Source organism: Erpetoichthys calabaricus, chromosome 9, assembly GCF_900747795.2.
Source record: "Erpetoichthys calabaricus chromosome 9, fErpCal1.3, whole genome shotgun sequence".
NCBI lineage: Eukaryota > Metazoa > Chordata > Cladistia > Polypteriformes > Polypteridae > Erpetoichthys > Erpetoichthys calabaricus.
In genome coordinates, this window is record NC_041402.2 from 111,609,584 (window position 1) to 111,627,747 (window position 18,164).

The 18,164-nt window shown below is 42.4% G+C and overlaps 2 protein-coding genes across 10 annotated transcripts in view; one reads left to right on the forward strand and one right to left on the reverse strand.

Moving 5' to 3' along the window:
- Window positions 1-18,164, reverse strand: part of cep89 (centrosomal protein 89) — a 416,738-nt gene that overhangs the window by 377,862 nt on the left and 20,712 nt on the right. Inside the window, exons 3-4 of the mRNA XM_051931539.1 lie at window positions 4,011-4,166; window positions 3,239-3,374 (exon numbers count right to left, since the gene is read on the reverse strand). Of these exons, the coding sequence (XP_051787499.1) occupies window positions 3,239-3,374; window positions 4,011-4,166 (292 nt within the window). The remainder of the gene's footprint in view (window positions 1-3,238; window positions 3,375-4,010; window positions 4,167-18,164) is intronic.
- The window catches only part of LOC114657616 (uncharacterized), a 708,025-nt gene that overhangs the window by 337,217 nt on the left and 352,644 nt on the right, over window positions 1-18,164 (forward strand). The window lies entirely within an intron of this gene.

The window sequence follows — 18,164 nt, forward strand, 5'->3', positions numbered from 1 at the left end:
GTCTCTCTCTCTCTCTTCCTGCTCCTGACGGAGGGGGTGTGAGCTGCCGCCTTCAACAGCTTTGTGCCGCGGTGCTTCGCATACTTAAAATCAAACAGCCCTATTGATTTGTTTGCTTTCCTCTGTCTTTCTGACAGACTCTGCTCCTGACGCGCACTCCTTTGAAGAGGAAAATATGTTTGCATTGTTTTAATTGTGAGACGGAACTGTCATCTCTGTCTTGTCATGGAGCACAGTTTAAACTTTTGAAAAAGAGACAAATGTTTGTTTGCAGTGTTTGAATAACGTTCCTGTCTCTCTACAACCTCCTGTGTTTCTGAGCAAATCTGTGACCCAAGCATGACAATATAAAAATAACCATATAAACATATGGTTTCTACTTTGTGGATTTTCTTATTTCGCGGGTGGCTCTGGAACGCAACCCCCGCGATGGAGGAGGGATTACTGTATCACAATTTCTTGAGGACAGTCTAGAGCTAAAACGGCTGGATGGAAAAATACCATACTATACATTGATGGACACACACCCATTATCGAGATGTCAAAACGGCTTGAAACTTGAAACTTAAGCCTGTTATGCCATGATGATGTGATGATTAGTTGTTGAGCCAAATCATGCAAGAGAAAGAGGCAGTCTATGTGAACCCTCAAATACCATAATTCTGCAATTAATTATGAATTCTTTTTATAAATTGCTATCCTAATGACCTATTAGCTTGTGCTAATCTCTGGAGATTTTAACCATGTGACACTGGACAAAACATTACCTGCCTTCTCCGAGTATGTGGATTGTAACACCCAGGGAAATAGGACTATTGACCTAATGTATGCAAACGTTAAAGACGCATACAGTGCCGCCCTGCTGCCTACGCTTGGGAAAGCAAATCATAACCTGGTTCTGCTTCAGCCTCACTACAAACCAAGAGTGTGGGAGCTACCTACAACCACACGCTCATTCAGGAAGTGGTCCCCTGAGGCAGAGCAGGCTCTGAGAGACTGCTTTGGAACTACGGACTGGGATATCCTGCAGGGGTTACATAGTGAGAACACTGAGGAGGCTGTTGACTGCACTACTGGCTACATCAACTTCTGTATGGACATTGTAGTTCCAGTAAGAATAGTATGCTGCTATGCTAATAACAAGCCATGGAGTACAAGTGACATCAGGGGCCTTTTGAACAAGAAAAAAAGGCTTTTAAAGGCGGTGATCAGCATGAGCTCAAGCGCGAGCAGAAGGAACTCCGAGTCCAGCTCAGGGAGGTGAAGGAGCAGTACAGGAGAAAGCTGGAGCAGAAGTTGCAGAATAACAGCATGAAGGAAGTGTGGGATGGGATGAAGATCATCACTGGCTCCAGCTCGAAGCGGGGTGCCACCATCGAGAGAGACGTGGAGAGAGCGAACCTGATGAACAACTTCTTTAACAGGTTTGACCACCCTAACCCACTCTCACCTCAGAGTACTGCATCCTCCACCCATCCTTCTGCTGATACCAGCATAGGAGAGAGTTCCCCCCCCACCCACAATTACAGCAGCCCAGGTAGGCAGAGAGCTGAGGAGACATCGGGCCAGCAAAGCCGTGGGTCCAGATGGAGTATCGCTACAACTGCTGAAGGCCTGTGCGTAGGAGATGGGGAGTCCCCTACAGCGCATCTTCAACCTGAGCCTGGAATAGGGGAGAGTCCTGAGGCTTTGGAAAATATCTTGCATCACCCCAGTCCAAAGGTATCACGTCCTAGTGAGCTGAATGACTTCCGGCCTGTCACTCTGACATCACATGTGATGAAGACCATGGAGCGGCTGCTGCTTCACCACCTGAGGCCACATGTCCGCCACACCCTCGACACTCTGCAGTTCACATACCAGGAAAAGATGGGAGCTGAGGATGCCATCATTTATATGCTACACTGATCCCTCTCCCACTTGGACAGAGGCAGTGGTCCGGTAAGAATTATGTTTCTGGACTTCTCTAGCACCTTCAACACCATCCAACTTCAGCTCCTTAGTGACAAGCTGACGGAGATGTGAGTAGATTCATACCTGGTGGCATGGATCGTGGACTGTCTTACAGACAGACCTCAGTATGTGCGTCTCATGAACTGCAGGTCTGACATTGTAGTCAGCAGCACAGGAGTGCCGCAGGGGACTGTTCTTTCTCCAGTCCTGTTCAGCCTACATACATCGGACTTCCAATACAATTCGGAGTCCTACCACGTGCAAAAATTTGCTGACGACACTGCTATAGTTGGCTGCATCAGAAGTGGGCAGGAGGAGGAGTATAGGAACCTAATCAAGGACTTTGTTAAATGGTGCGACTCAAACCACCTACACCTGAACACCAGCAAAACCAAAGAGCTGGTGGTGGATTTTAGGTGGCCCAGGCCCCTCCTGGACCCAGTGATTATCAGAGGTGACTGTGTGCAGAGGGTGCAGACCTATAAATACCTGGGAGTGCAGCTGGATGGTAAATTGGACTGGACTGCCAAAACTGATGCTCTGTGCAAGACAGGACAGAGCCGACTATACTTCCTTAGAAGGCTGGCGTCCTTCAACATCTGCAATAAGATGCTGCAGATGTTCTATCAGACGGTTGAGGCGAGAGCCCTCTTCTATGCGGTGGTGTGCTGGGGAGGCAGCATAAAGAAGAGGGACGCCTCACGCCTGGACAAACTGGTGAGGTTTGCTCTATTGTAGGCACGGAGCTGGACAGTTTGACATCTGTGGCAGAGCGACTGGTGCTGAGCAGGCTCCTGTCAATCACGGAGAATCCACTGCATCCAATGAACAGTATCATCTCCAGACACAGGAGCAGCTTCAGAGACAGACTGCTGTCACTGTCCTGCTCCACTGACAGACTGAGGAGATTGTTCCTCCCCCATACTATGCGACTCTTCAATTCCACCCGGGGGGTTAAACGTTAACATTATACAAGATTATTGTCTATTATACCTGCCTTGCACAATCCACCTTGCATTTTAACTTGCACTGCTCTTTAATTAATATTGTTTTTATCAGTATGCTGCTGCTGGTGTATGTGAATTTCCCCTTGGGGATTAATAAAGTATCTATCTATCTCTCTATCTATTTTATGATCAGAAATGTTATAGAATAGTCTAGGCAACTTGGTTCCTAGGGCGCAAAGCTTACTGACACTCACATCTGAATTTTTCATTTTTCCAATAAAACTTTAAACCACAAACCATTTAAATGATGATTGAAATTTGCACTGTAATGTACTTACATTTTTGTTTACCTTGGAGTATACTTTTTCTTCCATGGAACTCTTTTCTGTGCCTTCCAAAGCAAAGTTGAAATGTTCATCAAATTTTGGAGAAGGCATTCGAGGTCTTTTAATTGCAGACTGACTATTTCTCTCCCTGCAAAAGTGAAAAGCAATTAAATTCATATGGTAGTAAAAATAATTTCTTGAATGACACATAAAAGCAGATTTTTCAACCAATGCAACATGGAAGAAACTTTTATTACATAGGCAACTCACAGGCTAAATGCAGAATTCAGAAGAATTATCAGAAATATTATTATGATTTAACACATTGGTAGTTTGAAGTGTAGATAATGTTTCTGAATGACAAATATATTGAATACTTTATTGCAATTTAAGTCCTTAAACTTCAAAAAGTATTGCTTGTTTAGAACTGCTTTATTTAATTCTAAATCACAAATGGTTTATTACCCCTGAAAATATAATTCCCCCTATTGTATCAGGGAGGCAGATACAGATTCACCACCACTAATTTAAGACACAGGTTTGTTAGCACTTGGCTTATGTTAGAATTTTTATTTTTCTCTACATTAGTGAGAAATGTGAACACTGCAGGTCACATTGCAAAAAAAAACAGTTTAACTGCCTATTTTCTTTCATTTATTAAATATTCTTGGCTAAGTACAATTCCTAAATAGAACACTATTCAAGCAAACAACTTAAAACCCTGTTTTATTCATGTTATGCCTGGGACATTTTGAAATTCCACTATATTCAATTAATACTTTACCTTTGGAACTCTGAGATGCTGGCATATGGCTGAACAAGGCTTGAGGTTTCAGAATGCAAAGCATCACTATCAGAATATGATCTGCAGCGGACTGGAGGTATAGCCACTGTGCGACCAGCCAGTGTAGTAGCTAATATGGCAGCAGCTAAAGCTGACCTACAATAAGAAATAGCACACAAACTATTAGGAATTATGAAAATGTTACCCACATAGTATAACATTATCTTCACAGAGATATTCTGCCAAATAAATGTAATATTAATCTCACACAGATTTTCACTTTTCCTTCATCCTACAAACATCACAGTGTTGAGCTTCTTATCCATTGTGTGCTTTCAGCCAATGAATTAATAGGCAGAATTGTATAAAGAAACACTTTATGGACTTCTTTCCACTAATGGAAATACAGTAATCCCTCCTCCATCGCGGGGGTTGCGTTCCAGAGCCACCCGCGAAATAAGAAAATCCGCGAAGTAGAAACCATATGTTTATATGGTTATTTTTATATTGTCATGCTTGGGTCACAGATTTGCGCAGAAACACAGGAGGTTGTAGAGAGACAGGAACGTTATTCAAACACTGCAAACAAACATTTGTCTCTTTTTCAAAAGTTTAAACTGTGCTCCATAACAAGACAGAGATGACAGTTCAGTCTCACAATTAAAAGAATGCAAACATATCTTCCTCTTCAAAGGAGCAAATAAATCAATAGGGCTGTTTGCTTTTAAGTATGCGAAGCACCGCGGCACAAAGCTGTTGAAGGCGGCAGCTCACACCCCCTCCGTCAGGAGCAGAGAGAGAGAGAGAGAGTTAGAGAGAGATAGAGAGAGACAGATTAAAAAATCAATACGTGCCCTTTGAGCTTTTAAGTATACGAAGCACCGTGCAGCATACTTAAAAGCTGCACACAGAAGGTAGCAAAGTGAAGATAATCTTTCAGCATTTTTAGACGAGCGTCCGTATCGTCTAGGTGTGCAAACAGCCCCCCTGCTCACACCCCCTACGTCAGGATCACAGATAGTCAGCGCAAGAGACAGAGAAAAGTAAGCTGGGTAGCTTCTCAGCCATCTGCCAATAGCATCCCTTGTATGAAATCAACTGGGCAAACCAACTGAGGAAGCATGTACCAGAAATTAAAAGACCCATTGTCCTCAAAAACCCGCGAAGCAGCGAAAAATCCGCGATATATATTTAAATATGCTTACATATAAAATCCGCGATGGAGTGAAGCCGCGAAGGGCGAAGCGCGATATAGCGAGGGATTACTGTACACTTTTACAATGTTTTACTGTGACTGACCTTTTTATCTTTTTTACCTTTTTATTTATATCTAGATTGGCAAGTCAATGTTCAAGGTACGGCCTTTCAGAGACTTACATGGAACAGAAAGGCGAATGCACAGACTTCTCAGGACCACGGTCCGCTGCATCGTCTCCAGTTGAGAGCTCAACCTCTTGACAAACCACATTTATTTGGAATTCAAAACATCCACATATCCAAAGAGCGACTCTAGTAAGGCCAAAGGCTGAAGGTGGCATGGCTCTACCTAACTTTCAATTTAATTACTGGGCAGCAAACATACAAACTACAAAACCTGGACATGGACACAAACAAATGAACATATACAGGCTTGGTCCACAATAGAAATAAAATCCTGCAGTACTTTTTTATATTCCTTGCTTTGTGCCCCAATAAATGCAAGTTATCGCCAATATACTAACAACTCAATTGTGCTTCACTCACTCAGAATATGGAGCCAATGTAGGAAGCATTTTAAGATACAGAAGCTTTTATTGGTGGCACCTCTGCATGAGAACATCTGGGATTAAATCACTTACAGATCTATACATGGGCCACGTCTTTGCATCCTACGAACAATTACATTCTAAATTTAACTTCCCAGCAACACATTTCTTTCACTATCTTCAAATTAGAAACTTTGTTCAACAGAACCTGCCCGATTTTCCTCACCTCCCACCTCCCTCTATACTGGAAAAAATATGGCTCAATTTCAAAGACTTAGACAGCATTTCTGCAATATATAAAACCATTTTACAGTCCATCCCTTTCAAAGAGCTAAGAGGACATTGGGAAAAGGATCTCTCACTCAACATCTCAGAAAAGGAGTGGAAGGTAACAATGCAGAGAATTCACTTGAGCCCCATATGCGCAAAGCATATAATTATTCAACTCAAAATTATATATCGAGCACATCTGTCTCGTTTAAAATTGTCCAAAATGTTTCCAGGGCAAGATCCAACCTGCGAACACTGCAATCAAGTTCCAGCCTCACTGGGTCACATGTTTTGGGCCTGCATCAAATTAACATCATTCTGGACCAAAATTTTTAAGTGCCTTTCCGACAGCCTTGGTGTCACAATCCCTCCTAACCCATTAACAGCTGTGTTTGGTGTACTCCCAGATGGGTTTAATGTGGAGAAGGACAAACAAACTCTGATTGCCTTTACTACACTATTTGCACGTAGACTTATCTTGCTAAACTGGAAGAATCCTAACTCTCCTCTTAAGTCAGTGGGTAACTAATGTTATATATTATTTGAAACTGGAAAAATAAAATTCTCACTTAGAGAATCTATGCAGAAATTTTTCAAAACCTGGCAGGATCTAATCAATAACATTGTAGAATAAGCTTTTAAAGCACTGAGGAAGCAGATTGTCTCTCAATTATTTAAATATTAATAAATATTATTATATTTATTTTTATTCACTATATCTGATTTGTTCCTATATTTCTCACATCTTAGTTGATGTAGTAATGAAAATAAAGAGAATAGAATTCCCATGGTTTTTGATATACAACAATATACATCGGGGCACAATGTATGTTTTTATACTTTTAAAACTGAAACCAGTATAGGTGTCATAGTCCCACTTTCATAGGTTAACAGTGATTAATTCTACTGAACTGCTTCTTCAGTTTTCATAAGTGGGTAAAAATATAGATTTTTCCGATGAATTGTTATCTTTCGTTTAAACAACTCAGCGTCGATTCTTAAAGTTTAAGTTCGATCTTGTGCATCTCTATATGCTCTATGCTTACTATATGTGGCTTTTGCATGTCTTCATTTTTGGTAACCGATCCAGTAGATGGTGTTAATGCACCTGTTAAGGCTTTCTACGGAAAAGCACTTTACTACTTTGCATAAAATTGTTTGTCCTCTTTAACTGAAAGTAGCTTCTTAGAAACTTAAATCAGATGTGTGGACTTACTACTTTTTCAAACAGTGCATTAGTAAAGATAACTGGAAAAAAGCAAAGCCATACGTAAGCTATGCAATTTAGAAGTTAATTATTGTTGTAACAACAAATTTGAAAAATCATTTATCCTGACAGCACCCAGAAACATTGTTTAGCTTAAAGTTTCCGTTTAACTCACCTCGTGCACACTGTCACACACGTGTGATTGGGAGACAGGCTGAAAGGCCTTAAGAATGATGATACCATGCCACACCAGGAGGTGGCGAGCTGAACTAATTGTCTTTATCTTCTTCAGACCATCCACGGGAAATCTCGGATGATCACCTTGGATGATGTCGCTTCTGGTTCTGGTGCCTTGGATGACGCCATTTCCGGTACATAAGATGTCACTTCCTGTTCCGGTGAGGCTAGCGTCATTTCCTGTCCTGGACTAAATGCGTCATGTCTACTGTGGTGGTCTGTACCTTCTGCTGGAGAGGACACTCATATCTATGGTTGCAGCAGAGCTGTACAAATGCAGCCCCCTCTCTGCTGCTTTTAAAATAAATACTGGAATTGCAAAATTGTTCAAAATTTCTTTTAAAGGGATAAGATCAAATCTGTCTCTGCCTCTCTCACGCAAGCACACACACATTCATACATGAAAACACTATGCCACTTCAACATGTTTTCTTTTTTTTTTCAATCTTGCCTGTACTCCACACGGATTCGATTATTCAAGTGGTTAATGGAATACAAAATAAACAATTTTGCAAAAGTATAATGAAACAAGTGTGCTTTAATTCAAGAATAAAAATGAATAACTAAAAAATTAAAGTGACAACAAGATACAAGGGAACCTCGGTTCACGAACGTCTCGGTACACGTACAAATCATTTTAAGACCAAAAAGTTCACCAAACTTTTGCCTCGGTTCACGACCACATACTCAGTATACGAACAAGCCAGTTTCCCTTTCGGTTTGTACATGTTAAGTCTCTCCCTGTGCATTTCCTGTGCAGCGAGCAAGACAGCGAGAGCGAGCCCCACACACACACACACATAGGCAGCGAGAGAGAGAGACGCGCACACACACAGGCAGCGCAAGAGAGAGAGACGCACACACACAGGCAGCTCGAGAGAGAGAGAGAGACGCACACACACAGGCAGCGCGAGAGAGCGCCACACACTCACACACACAGGCAGCGAGAGAGAGAGCTGGATGCATAAGGTAGGAAGGCAGTTAGAGTGCGCTGGGCTTGATTTTGTTTTCACTTCTGTTTACAGCGATCGGTTCGTAGCGTGCATTGTTGCAATGTTACTTTTCTTGGTGGTTTATTAAATTATGAATTTTTTCAAATGTCATTTTTTTCCCTGTACTTAAAACTCATTTAAAAAAAAAAAAAAAAAAAGTGTTTTTAGCCAGCGGTTGGTAGCGCTATATTGCAGTGTTAGTTTTCTCTATTGTTCAAGGTTTTCTCAGTGTTATTCAATGTTTTTACATTTAGCTTACTATTACGCTGTGCATTCTATGGTTTACTTAACTATATTTGTGCTTAAAAACTTAAAAAAATATATATTTACATACAGTTCGTATGGTCTGGAATGGATTAATTGTATTTACATACAATCCTATGGCGGAAATTGTTTCGGGTGTAGAAGAAGAATGTTCTCCTCAGCACCATGTATTTTGTGTGTTTAGTAAATTAGAATCTTTATAATAGCTATTTTGTAACTTGCCAGTGAGAGACGCTTTGGCTTATGAACTAACAAAAATATGTTATTCCAGGGTTCAGGAGAAATAGTGTCCAGATGAATAAAATGTAAGCTGTTTCTTGTTTTTCCCTTTCTCAGAGTGAATGTTTCAGGGACAAGGTCACAAGGCTGCAGAAAGTACATGTGGTTTATGCAAAGGCGTCTCTCCTGTGCTTAGCTTCCAAAACACAGATAATGCTTAGCTCAACAGACATATTGTTTAACTTTACTGTTTTGATAAGGATGTTCTTTCTGTCTTATTAATCATGAGATGCTGAAGTATAAAAAACCCCTCCTGCCTTTTGATCAGGGTTCAATTGAGCTTTGCGGCAATAAGTTATACTCTTTTGAATCTCTACTTACTGCGACTCCGAATGAATAAATAAAGTGAATTGAGAAAATATTATCTGTCTGCTTTCCAGTGTGCCTTTTTCGTCCACAGTTTTTGGCGCCCGAACGTGGGGCAGGAGACGGGCAGACGACTCCCTGGGCGGGTTCGTCCAAGTGGACCGATTTCCGCGGATCGAGGACCAGCTCTGGTAAAAGTTAGGACTGGCCAACCTCGGGCGTTTTCCTGCGTGGGGAGTCGCTGACCTCCTCCTGACCGAAACGACAAGCAACTGGATGGGATTTTTTCCAGGCAGGCAGAAGGAGTCGTGGTGAGTAGATTCGGGGGATTCCCGTTGGTTTGACTGGTGTGCTGGAAGAAATAGAAATATACGGGGAAAAGAAAAAAGAAAATAATAAAAGAGAATAAAAAATAAAAGCATGCTGAAAGAATAGAGAATCATACCGTATCGACCTAGAAGGGTTTTAGGGATTCATAGAGAGTGACGGCACAGTGTGAATGCTAGTAAGTCATCCCTTAAGAATTCGAGTAGAAAGGACCGAGTGGCACGTTCCTATATTAAGAGGAATAGGGGTGAAAGGGGCAGTTAGAGTACGTGTGAAATTTGGAAGAGGGGAGGTTGATTTCCACTTGTCGACTGGTTGATTCCGGGGACGACAAGTGGGACGAGAAATAATCGGGGATTGAGTTGCTCTCTGTTGAAGGCCTGCCGCTTACTATGGGAAATTATAATGGCACGCCAGTCAAACAGGTCCCCCAGGGTCCTCAAAACTTAATGTTAGAAGGATTATTTTCAGAGAATCACCAGGCTCCTAGTACACCGTCGGGATTGAAAGCGGGTCCCCTAAATAGTTAATAGAGAAGCAGACTGGGTTGGATTTAAAAAGGCATGTAAGAAGTGGAATAAGCAGAGGCGTAACAACCTGCTGGCTGCTGAAGTCAAAACACAAAAAAGACAAGGAAGAATTATTGCTAGCGTTGCAGAAAATGAAGATAGAGACAGCGCCCAAGCCTGAAAGTAAAAGAAAGCAGACCGAAAAAAGAAAGACCCCCTATACCCCGTAATCTGTCCACCCCCTCCTTACCAAAACTCCCCCCGCTTCCACCTCCTGCACCCTCTTCTCCAACAACACCCCTGTTAACAGACGAACCGTCTGGAGCAGGTTTTTACGATGAACAATATCATTATGACCCATCCTCACATATTGACCCTAAAGAAGATAATTCAGATCATTCACAAGATGCTACTGGATTGTAATGGCAGAAATTAAAAGAGTCATCTGTCTCCCAGCGCACGAGCAGTCGGTGGACTGCAATTTGTGGAGCTGTTACAGCAGCTGGATAACATGTATAAAACAAATGCTGCAGAGTGGACACAGGTGCTCCGTCGACAGCTGAGCGCCGCATGGGCAACTGTAAATCACGGTGATCATAACGGTGTCCCTTGGCATTGGAATGAAGGTCCTTTCCTCGCCCAGTGAGAGTCTTTGAAAGGAGCCCTGGCAGAAAAAAATATAAAAAGGGCACAAACTGGTCACTAATTTCAGCCGGCTCACCGATTGCAAGATCTGATGGCTAATCACTCTGGGCTAGACAATACAAACGATAGAACTCGTGCTGCAGTGCCTCCTTTCATCTCGGGACTGAGAAGTGACATTCAAAGCAAAGTCTGCACGTCCTGCAAAAAGGCTGGAAGACCGCAACGTTCGAGGAAGACAAGCGTCATGCAGAGCATGCTGACAGTCAGACTAAATTAAAAGAGTCAGACACACAGACCAAACTTTTGGCTGCACAAATAAATTACTATACTGGAAGAACTGACCTGGCTAGGGGGAGAGGACGCGGAAAATTCTTTGGAGGTCGAGGGCGAGGGCACGGAAGAGGACGTGGGTTCCATTTATCAAACCCTAATAATCCTTTTGCTCAGATGCCTAACCCTTCGGAGCAGACGCCAGCGTCATATGCCTGTTACGGCTGCGGTGAACTTGGACATTTCAGACGCAACTGCCCACACAAGCGCCTCCGTCACCCCCCTCTCCCTGAGCCTAATGACATTCCTTGGTCCTAAGAATTATCAGGGACCCAAGCCACTTTTTCCAGTTTCCTTTGCTTACTCGTCATGCTGAAACTGATCTTTTATTGACTTTAATGGCAAAGAAACTGCCTTTGAAATGGACACAGGAGCCATGCGCTGAAGGAGGTTCCTGTGCAATTACAGCTCAGCATTAACAGTTTCATTATTGACTCGTTCCTTTCTGTTAAATCATTTGTGCCCTGTGAAACTGCTGGGATGGGATCTTATGACTTAAATTGTCAGTCTCAATTTTCTTTAACTGAACAAGGATTTTTGCTGCTCCATTCCTAAGCTCCTGTGCCACACTTCACACCCCAAGCCCTCTTTTACAGCCTGGACCCTGAACATCTCTCCCGCACACCTTCCTCTTGAAAGCCCTTCATTCTTTCCCCTCCTGCCTATTTTCCTCACTTACAAGTCCCGGACACCCTGCCTTGTACTACCCAGTATTTCCCTACTGAAGTGGACACACCTTGGTTAGAATCTTTTCTTTCCTCCAGCACATGCCCTGAAACTTTGCACATTCCATGTATTTTTGTTGTCTACTAAAGCAGTTGCTTCAGTGCACCTCACATATTCACAAAGCGTTTTCTGTTTAGGAGATTTGGTTCCCCATGTTTCCTTAGCACTGTGGTCCCAAGGGAAAAATTGATTATGGAAGGATAGCACACTGAGCCACTGGTGATTTTCTCAAAATCTTCCTTCCGCCCGTACCGTGTCCAGGATCCTCTGTCTCCAGAGGCAGAGGCTGGCATCGCCGCTGTACATTCTGATCTCGTGAGGCGAGGAGCAATTATTCCAATTACATACTCTCCAGTCAACTCCCCCATTTTTTTTCCTGTAAAAAAGGCTGACGGGTCCTATGACAAGTTTTACTCTGCGGTTTTTTTCCTAGAACACCTATTGTTCCTAATCCTTCCACTATTCTTTCCACGATACCCCCGTCCGCCCGGTACTTCTCTGTTATTAACCTTGCTAACGCTTTCTTTTCCATTTCCCGTGCACCCTGATTCTCAATTCTGGGTTGCTTTTACCTTTCAAAACCGACGATGGACCTGGACCGTCATGCCTCAGGGATATACTGAAGCCCCTTGTGTTTATGGTTTTTGGCCAGAAAAAGATAATAAATTGATACAGTATATAGATAAGAAAAAAGAAAAGAAAAATAAATAAACAACAAGTGCACATGATACTCAGAAAATTGCTATTCTTTTTAGGTGAAAATGGCCATAAAAAAGTGTCGAAGAAAGAAAAAAAAAAAAAACTGCAGTTACTTCAAGCTATCGTTAATATTTAGGTCATGACATTTCTTGCGATACAAGAGCTCTCTCTAGCGGCCCGTTTAACCATCATTCTAAACCTTCCAAGACCGGTCACAAAACAACAGGTTAAGTTCAGCATATTTCTCTGTGGCTGCATAGCTTTTGGTGGGAAGTGCACTTGGGTCGCCACGGAAATTAGTGTTTCCTTGTTGTCGCTGACCCGGTTCCCGCCTCAGACTTTTCCATGATCTGGAGGCTAGCATGTATGGCACCACGGTGAGATGAATTCTAATTTAAAAGTAGTACCAGCTTGCGGCCTGAGAAGTTGTTTGATTGTAAGTTTTTCAGGAGGAGCACAGCCTTTAAAAAATCTAGCTAACACTGCCATCTGGCTGCATGCAGTGGTATAGCAGGCTGACAAGGCTCTATGTGATTAAAAAAAATAAATAAATCAATAAATAAATAATAAATAAAAATGCATTACTCTCACTGACTATATTCTCGTCCATTCACTGTGTTCGTGGACGAAAAAGGGGGGATTAATGAATGCAGTTTTAAACGCAACCACATACAGACAAACAAAGTGCTCATGAGCCCCCTAACAGTAAAGGTACCTCACGCCGTTCGTTCTATTTTAGTAGAGGATTTAAGACCAGCGCTGGCAAACCGATCCAACATCAAAAAACTGATTTGAATCCCTCTTAGAAGCTATAACTAAACCATCAAAGTTAGCGATCGTTAAATGTCAAGCTCACATAGGAAAACAAGATCCTGTCAGCAAAGGAAACGAATTAGCTGATCACTTTGCTAAACAGGCTGCATATAATAACACACCAATTTCTTTATTCCAACAGAGAAATAACCAGGACCCCTGATAATCAACTTGTTTCTTTACAGAGTGCAGCCACGGACAGAGAAAAAGAAAATGGTCCAAAGAATGGTCCCTCTCTTATGGAGTCTGGACCCATAGGCAAACTAACAAACCTTTCCTCCCAAAGGCTTCTCTGCAGAGCAGTTCTGCAGATGCTGTGCATTATGTCAAAAGTCTAATGTAGGAAAGGGCACCCAGGTAAGTCCAGGTAAGTCCCGCTGTTACACCTAATCCAATGGGTCCATTTGAACACCTCCAAATGGATTTCATTGAACTAACTCCGTCTAAAGGTTACCGTTATTGTCTAGTAATTGTTGATGTGTTCTCCCGATGGGTAGAACTTTTTCCTGCTAAACATGCTGATGCTAAAACTGTAGCCAAAGCTTTAATCAAAGAAATTATTCCTAGGTGGGGCATACCACAGAAATTGCAAATTGATAATGGCACCCTAAAATCTAAATTAGCAAAAATCTGTGAGCAGACAAATTTGTCCTGGCCGGACGCTTTGCCTCTGGCCTTAATGAGATTGAGGGCAAGAACACACCGGCAATTAGGACTGTCGCCGTTTGAAATTCTGACCGGACACCCATGCCTGTGGGCATGGTTATGCGAAATGTTAACCTGCATACTGTGGACAATGATCTTCTCTCTTGTCTTACAGGTCTCCGAGATACTCTGAAAGAAGTCCACGAGCAGGTTATCCAGGCTGGAGGACTAGTCTTCCATCTAAAGACACGCCGATTCCCTTAGGCACTTGGATCCTCGTCCATGACACTCGGACGAAACATTGGCATCAGCCGAGGTGGAGAGGACCGTTCCAAGTTCTTCTATCCACACCACATGCAGTGAAAATGGAAGGATTGCCCGCCTGGATTCACGCCTCACATTGCAAGAGATGGCACCCTTGATTGCTGTGCTACTATGCTTTCTTTTCCCTTGTCGACTGCCCTGGTCACCTTGACTTTCCTGTTAGGAATCACCACATCAGTGCAGGTTGATTTCTGCTCTATTATCAACTGTGGGTCTGGTCGACAAGCCCAGTGGACCTGGTCTGACAAATACGTGTGTATGACTGTTACGAAGTATTATTGGGAAGTAACTGCGACACCTGGCAATGGGTTTTTGCTAACACTGGAACTGAGGACTGGGGTTCTCAACCTTTTGAGGCCCAAAAATACAGTTTGAAAAATCGATTTTCTATCATAAAAGGACATGCTTCTCATAAATGTGTTGACAACCATTGTAACCCCTTGATCATCATTTTGAAGAACTCCTCTTTACATGACTCAGGAACCTATATATTAGGGGCATATGTGTCTGGAACAGACCCTTTAGGGAGATTTCTAATTAAGATTGACAATCCTGTTACTAACACCCTCTCATTCTCCTGCACACACCACCTGTCACCCCAACTTCTGGTCCAGACTTTTCTTCTGTTAAGATTATGAATATTTCCACCCTCTCATCCACTCTTTCAATTGAAACTAGCTATGGCGATCAGAATCGTTGGTTACAGTGGGTATTATATTCGGCTAAGCAAGTAAATCAATCTGATTGCTACGCCTGTGCTACGGCCAGGCCACATTTGGCTACTGTCCCTTTCCCTCTTTCTAATATTTACCCTGTTGGTCTTCCTTGTCTCCTTGCCCTTTTTACCTCTCCATCCACACCAAAAGACTCTAACTGCATTACACTTTCTCTCCTCTTCCCCCCCCCCCCCCCCCCCCCCCCCCCCCACTCCTCAAATGACTCCCCCGATGTTCCAGTCTCATGAAGGCAATTATACCTGCTTCTCTAGTAATTATAGTTCCCCCTTCCGAGGTACTGATGTTGGTCATATCCCTTCTTCCTTCTGTTCCCAGACTTTCCAGGTTAACTCCACCTCATTTAATTCTACATTATCACTTTTCCTGTTGACACAGTCCACTCCGCGTGCTGATATTTGGTGGATGTGCAGTACATTAAAATTACTTGATATTCTTCCCCCTGTTTGGACTGGCACATGTGCATTCACCCAACTTGATATGCCTTTCCGCCTCCTCCCTTTGAATTCTCCTCGCATGTCGTCCAGCTCTGGCCGACATCGTCGACCCCCGCTCTGCTGACCCCTCCACATTCTCTCTTCATGGCCCTGGCGTTTACTTTGATTCCATTGGTGTCCCTTGTGGAGTCCCTGATAAATTTCAAGCGCGAGATCAAGTTGCTGCCGGATTTGAGTCTATTTTCCCCCAAGTTACAATAAATAAAAATGTAGATTGGATTAATTACTTATATTACAACCAACAGCGTTTCCTGAATTTTACTAAAGAGGCTGTTGAAGGGATACATGAACAGCTTGATAGAACATCCCTTATGACTTGGCAAAATCGATTAGCATTACATATGCTCCTTGCTGAAAAGGGGGGTGTATGTGCTATGTTTGGTGATGTGTGCTGCACTTGCATCCCTAATAATTACGGCTCCCGATGGATCAATCATCTGTGCTTCGTCAGGTTTAACTGCCCTTTCAAATGAATTAGCTACCACTTCTGGCATTTCTAGCCCCTGGGGCTGATGGCTCAGGTCAGTTTTTATTTCACTGGCCGTTGCTTTTATCATTCTGTTGCTTGTGGCCTGCTGTATAGTCCCCCCTAATTAGATATATTGTGTCCCAGTATTTCACTGCCTCCGTGGCCAAGGCTTATATGTTACACGAAGAATGCATGCTTCCCATTTCTTCCTCCTTTCCTTCCACTCCTTCCCCTTCTCCTACTCTCTCCCTTGTTACTCCTATGTCACCCATATTTTTGTTGGTTCAAAAGGGGGGAATGTAGAAGAAGAATGTTCTCCTCAGCACCATGTATTTTGTGTGTTTAGTAAATTAGAATCTTTATAATAGCTATTTTGTAACTTGCCAGTGAGAGACGCTTTGGCTTATGAACTAACAAAAATATGTTATTCCAGGGTTCAGGAGAAATAGTGTCCAGATGAATAAAATGTAAGCTGTTTCTTGTTTTTCCCTTTCTCAGAGTGAATGTTTCAGGGACAAGGTCACAAGGCTGCAGAAAGTACATGTGGTTTATGCAAAGGCGTCTCTCCTGTGCTTAGCTTCCAAAACACAGATAATGCTTAGCTCAACAGACATATTGTTTAACTTTACTGTTTTGATAAGGATGTTCTTTCTGTCTTATTAATCATGAGATGCTGAAGTATAAAAAACCCCGCCTGCCTTTTGATCAGGGTTCAATTGAGCTTTGCGGCAATAAGTTATACTCTTTTGAATCTCTACTTACTGCGACTCCGAATGAATAAATAAAGTGAATTGAGAAAATATTATCTGTCTGCTTTCCAGTGTGCCTTTTTCGTCCACACGGGTCACGACCAAATTTTGGAACGAATTATGGTCGTGAACCGAGGTTCCACTGTACCAAGAAGACATGATTCACCAGAGTCTGTGCGTCTGCTTATATCCCTTCAGTGAAATCTTTTACAGGTAACAAAACTTTACCCCAGCTGTTACAGACTGAAATCAAAGTCTTCTTTTTGAGCACATACACCATCAGCACGGCACTGCCAGATCTAAACACTAGTGTGGCGAATTGCTTGCATGCTAAAGCAACTTTAGCTGCAGGTGGAAGTCCCATTTTACTTATGGTGCCAAGCAGAGTTGTTTCACAGTGCAGCAGTCTATTAGCCAGCAAAATCGCTGTACTGAACCGGTCTCTTGTTACGGTTCTGCCTTTGCCCAGAAACGGCTCCATAAGCTTTATGACCTTTGGATTATAAGGCAGCAGTTTTTACCTGTGCACCTTTCAAGAACACATATCAACTTCCTGTCAATTGACATTTGAGCTTGGGTTTTTAACTCATTGACAGCAACATGTAAATCTAATGATTTTTTTTCTTTGGTTATATTCTTGAAAAAAGTGTACATGTTTATTTGATATTTGGACAACAGTCTTCACACATTATACACTTCATGCCATTATTAGTATAACATGGAAAAAGTTTCTGTTTTAGGTATATGTTCAGCATTTCTTGCCCCATATTTCCTGCCATCCTACACTTACACATATCATGGAACACACATGAAATGTATGTATTCCAAATTACAATATATTATTTACCCTATACAACTCCAGGCACCTCACTGCCAGATAAAGAGACTTGGGCTCTGAGAATTTTGCAACGGACTCCGCTCCGTCGGTGGGGGAGGAAGGGATAGCAGGCTAAATGCTGCTTGTGCTGATTAACATATTTGCAAAACAAAAGACTGTGACGGAGAGGTGCGAAGGAATCTAAGGTGGCCTGGGATTACATGTTTTTTCGTAGGCTTCAGGGATTCCGATGTTAAAATAAAAAGGCTCAGCTCTTTTAATCTATCCTCATAATTCATCCACTGTAGCCCTGGAATCAACATAGTTGCTCTTCTCTGGACCTTTTTGAGCGCTGTTATGTCCTTTTTGTAGCCTAGAGACCAAAACTGCATATAATACTCCATTTGAGGCCTCACCAGTATGTTATAAAGCATGAGCATAACCTCCTTATACTTGTACTCAACACAAAGTGCTATATATCCTAACATTCTGTTTGCCTTCTTAATGACTTCTGAACATTGTAAGTAAGCCGATAGCTTAGAGTCCACTATAACTCCTAAATCCTTCTCA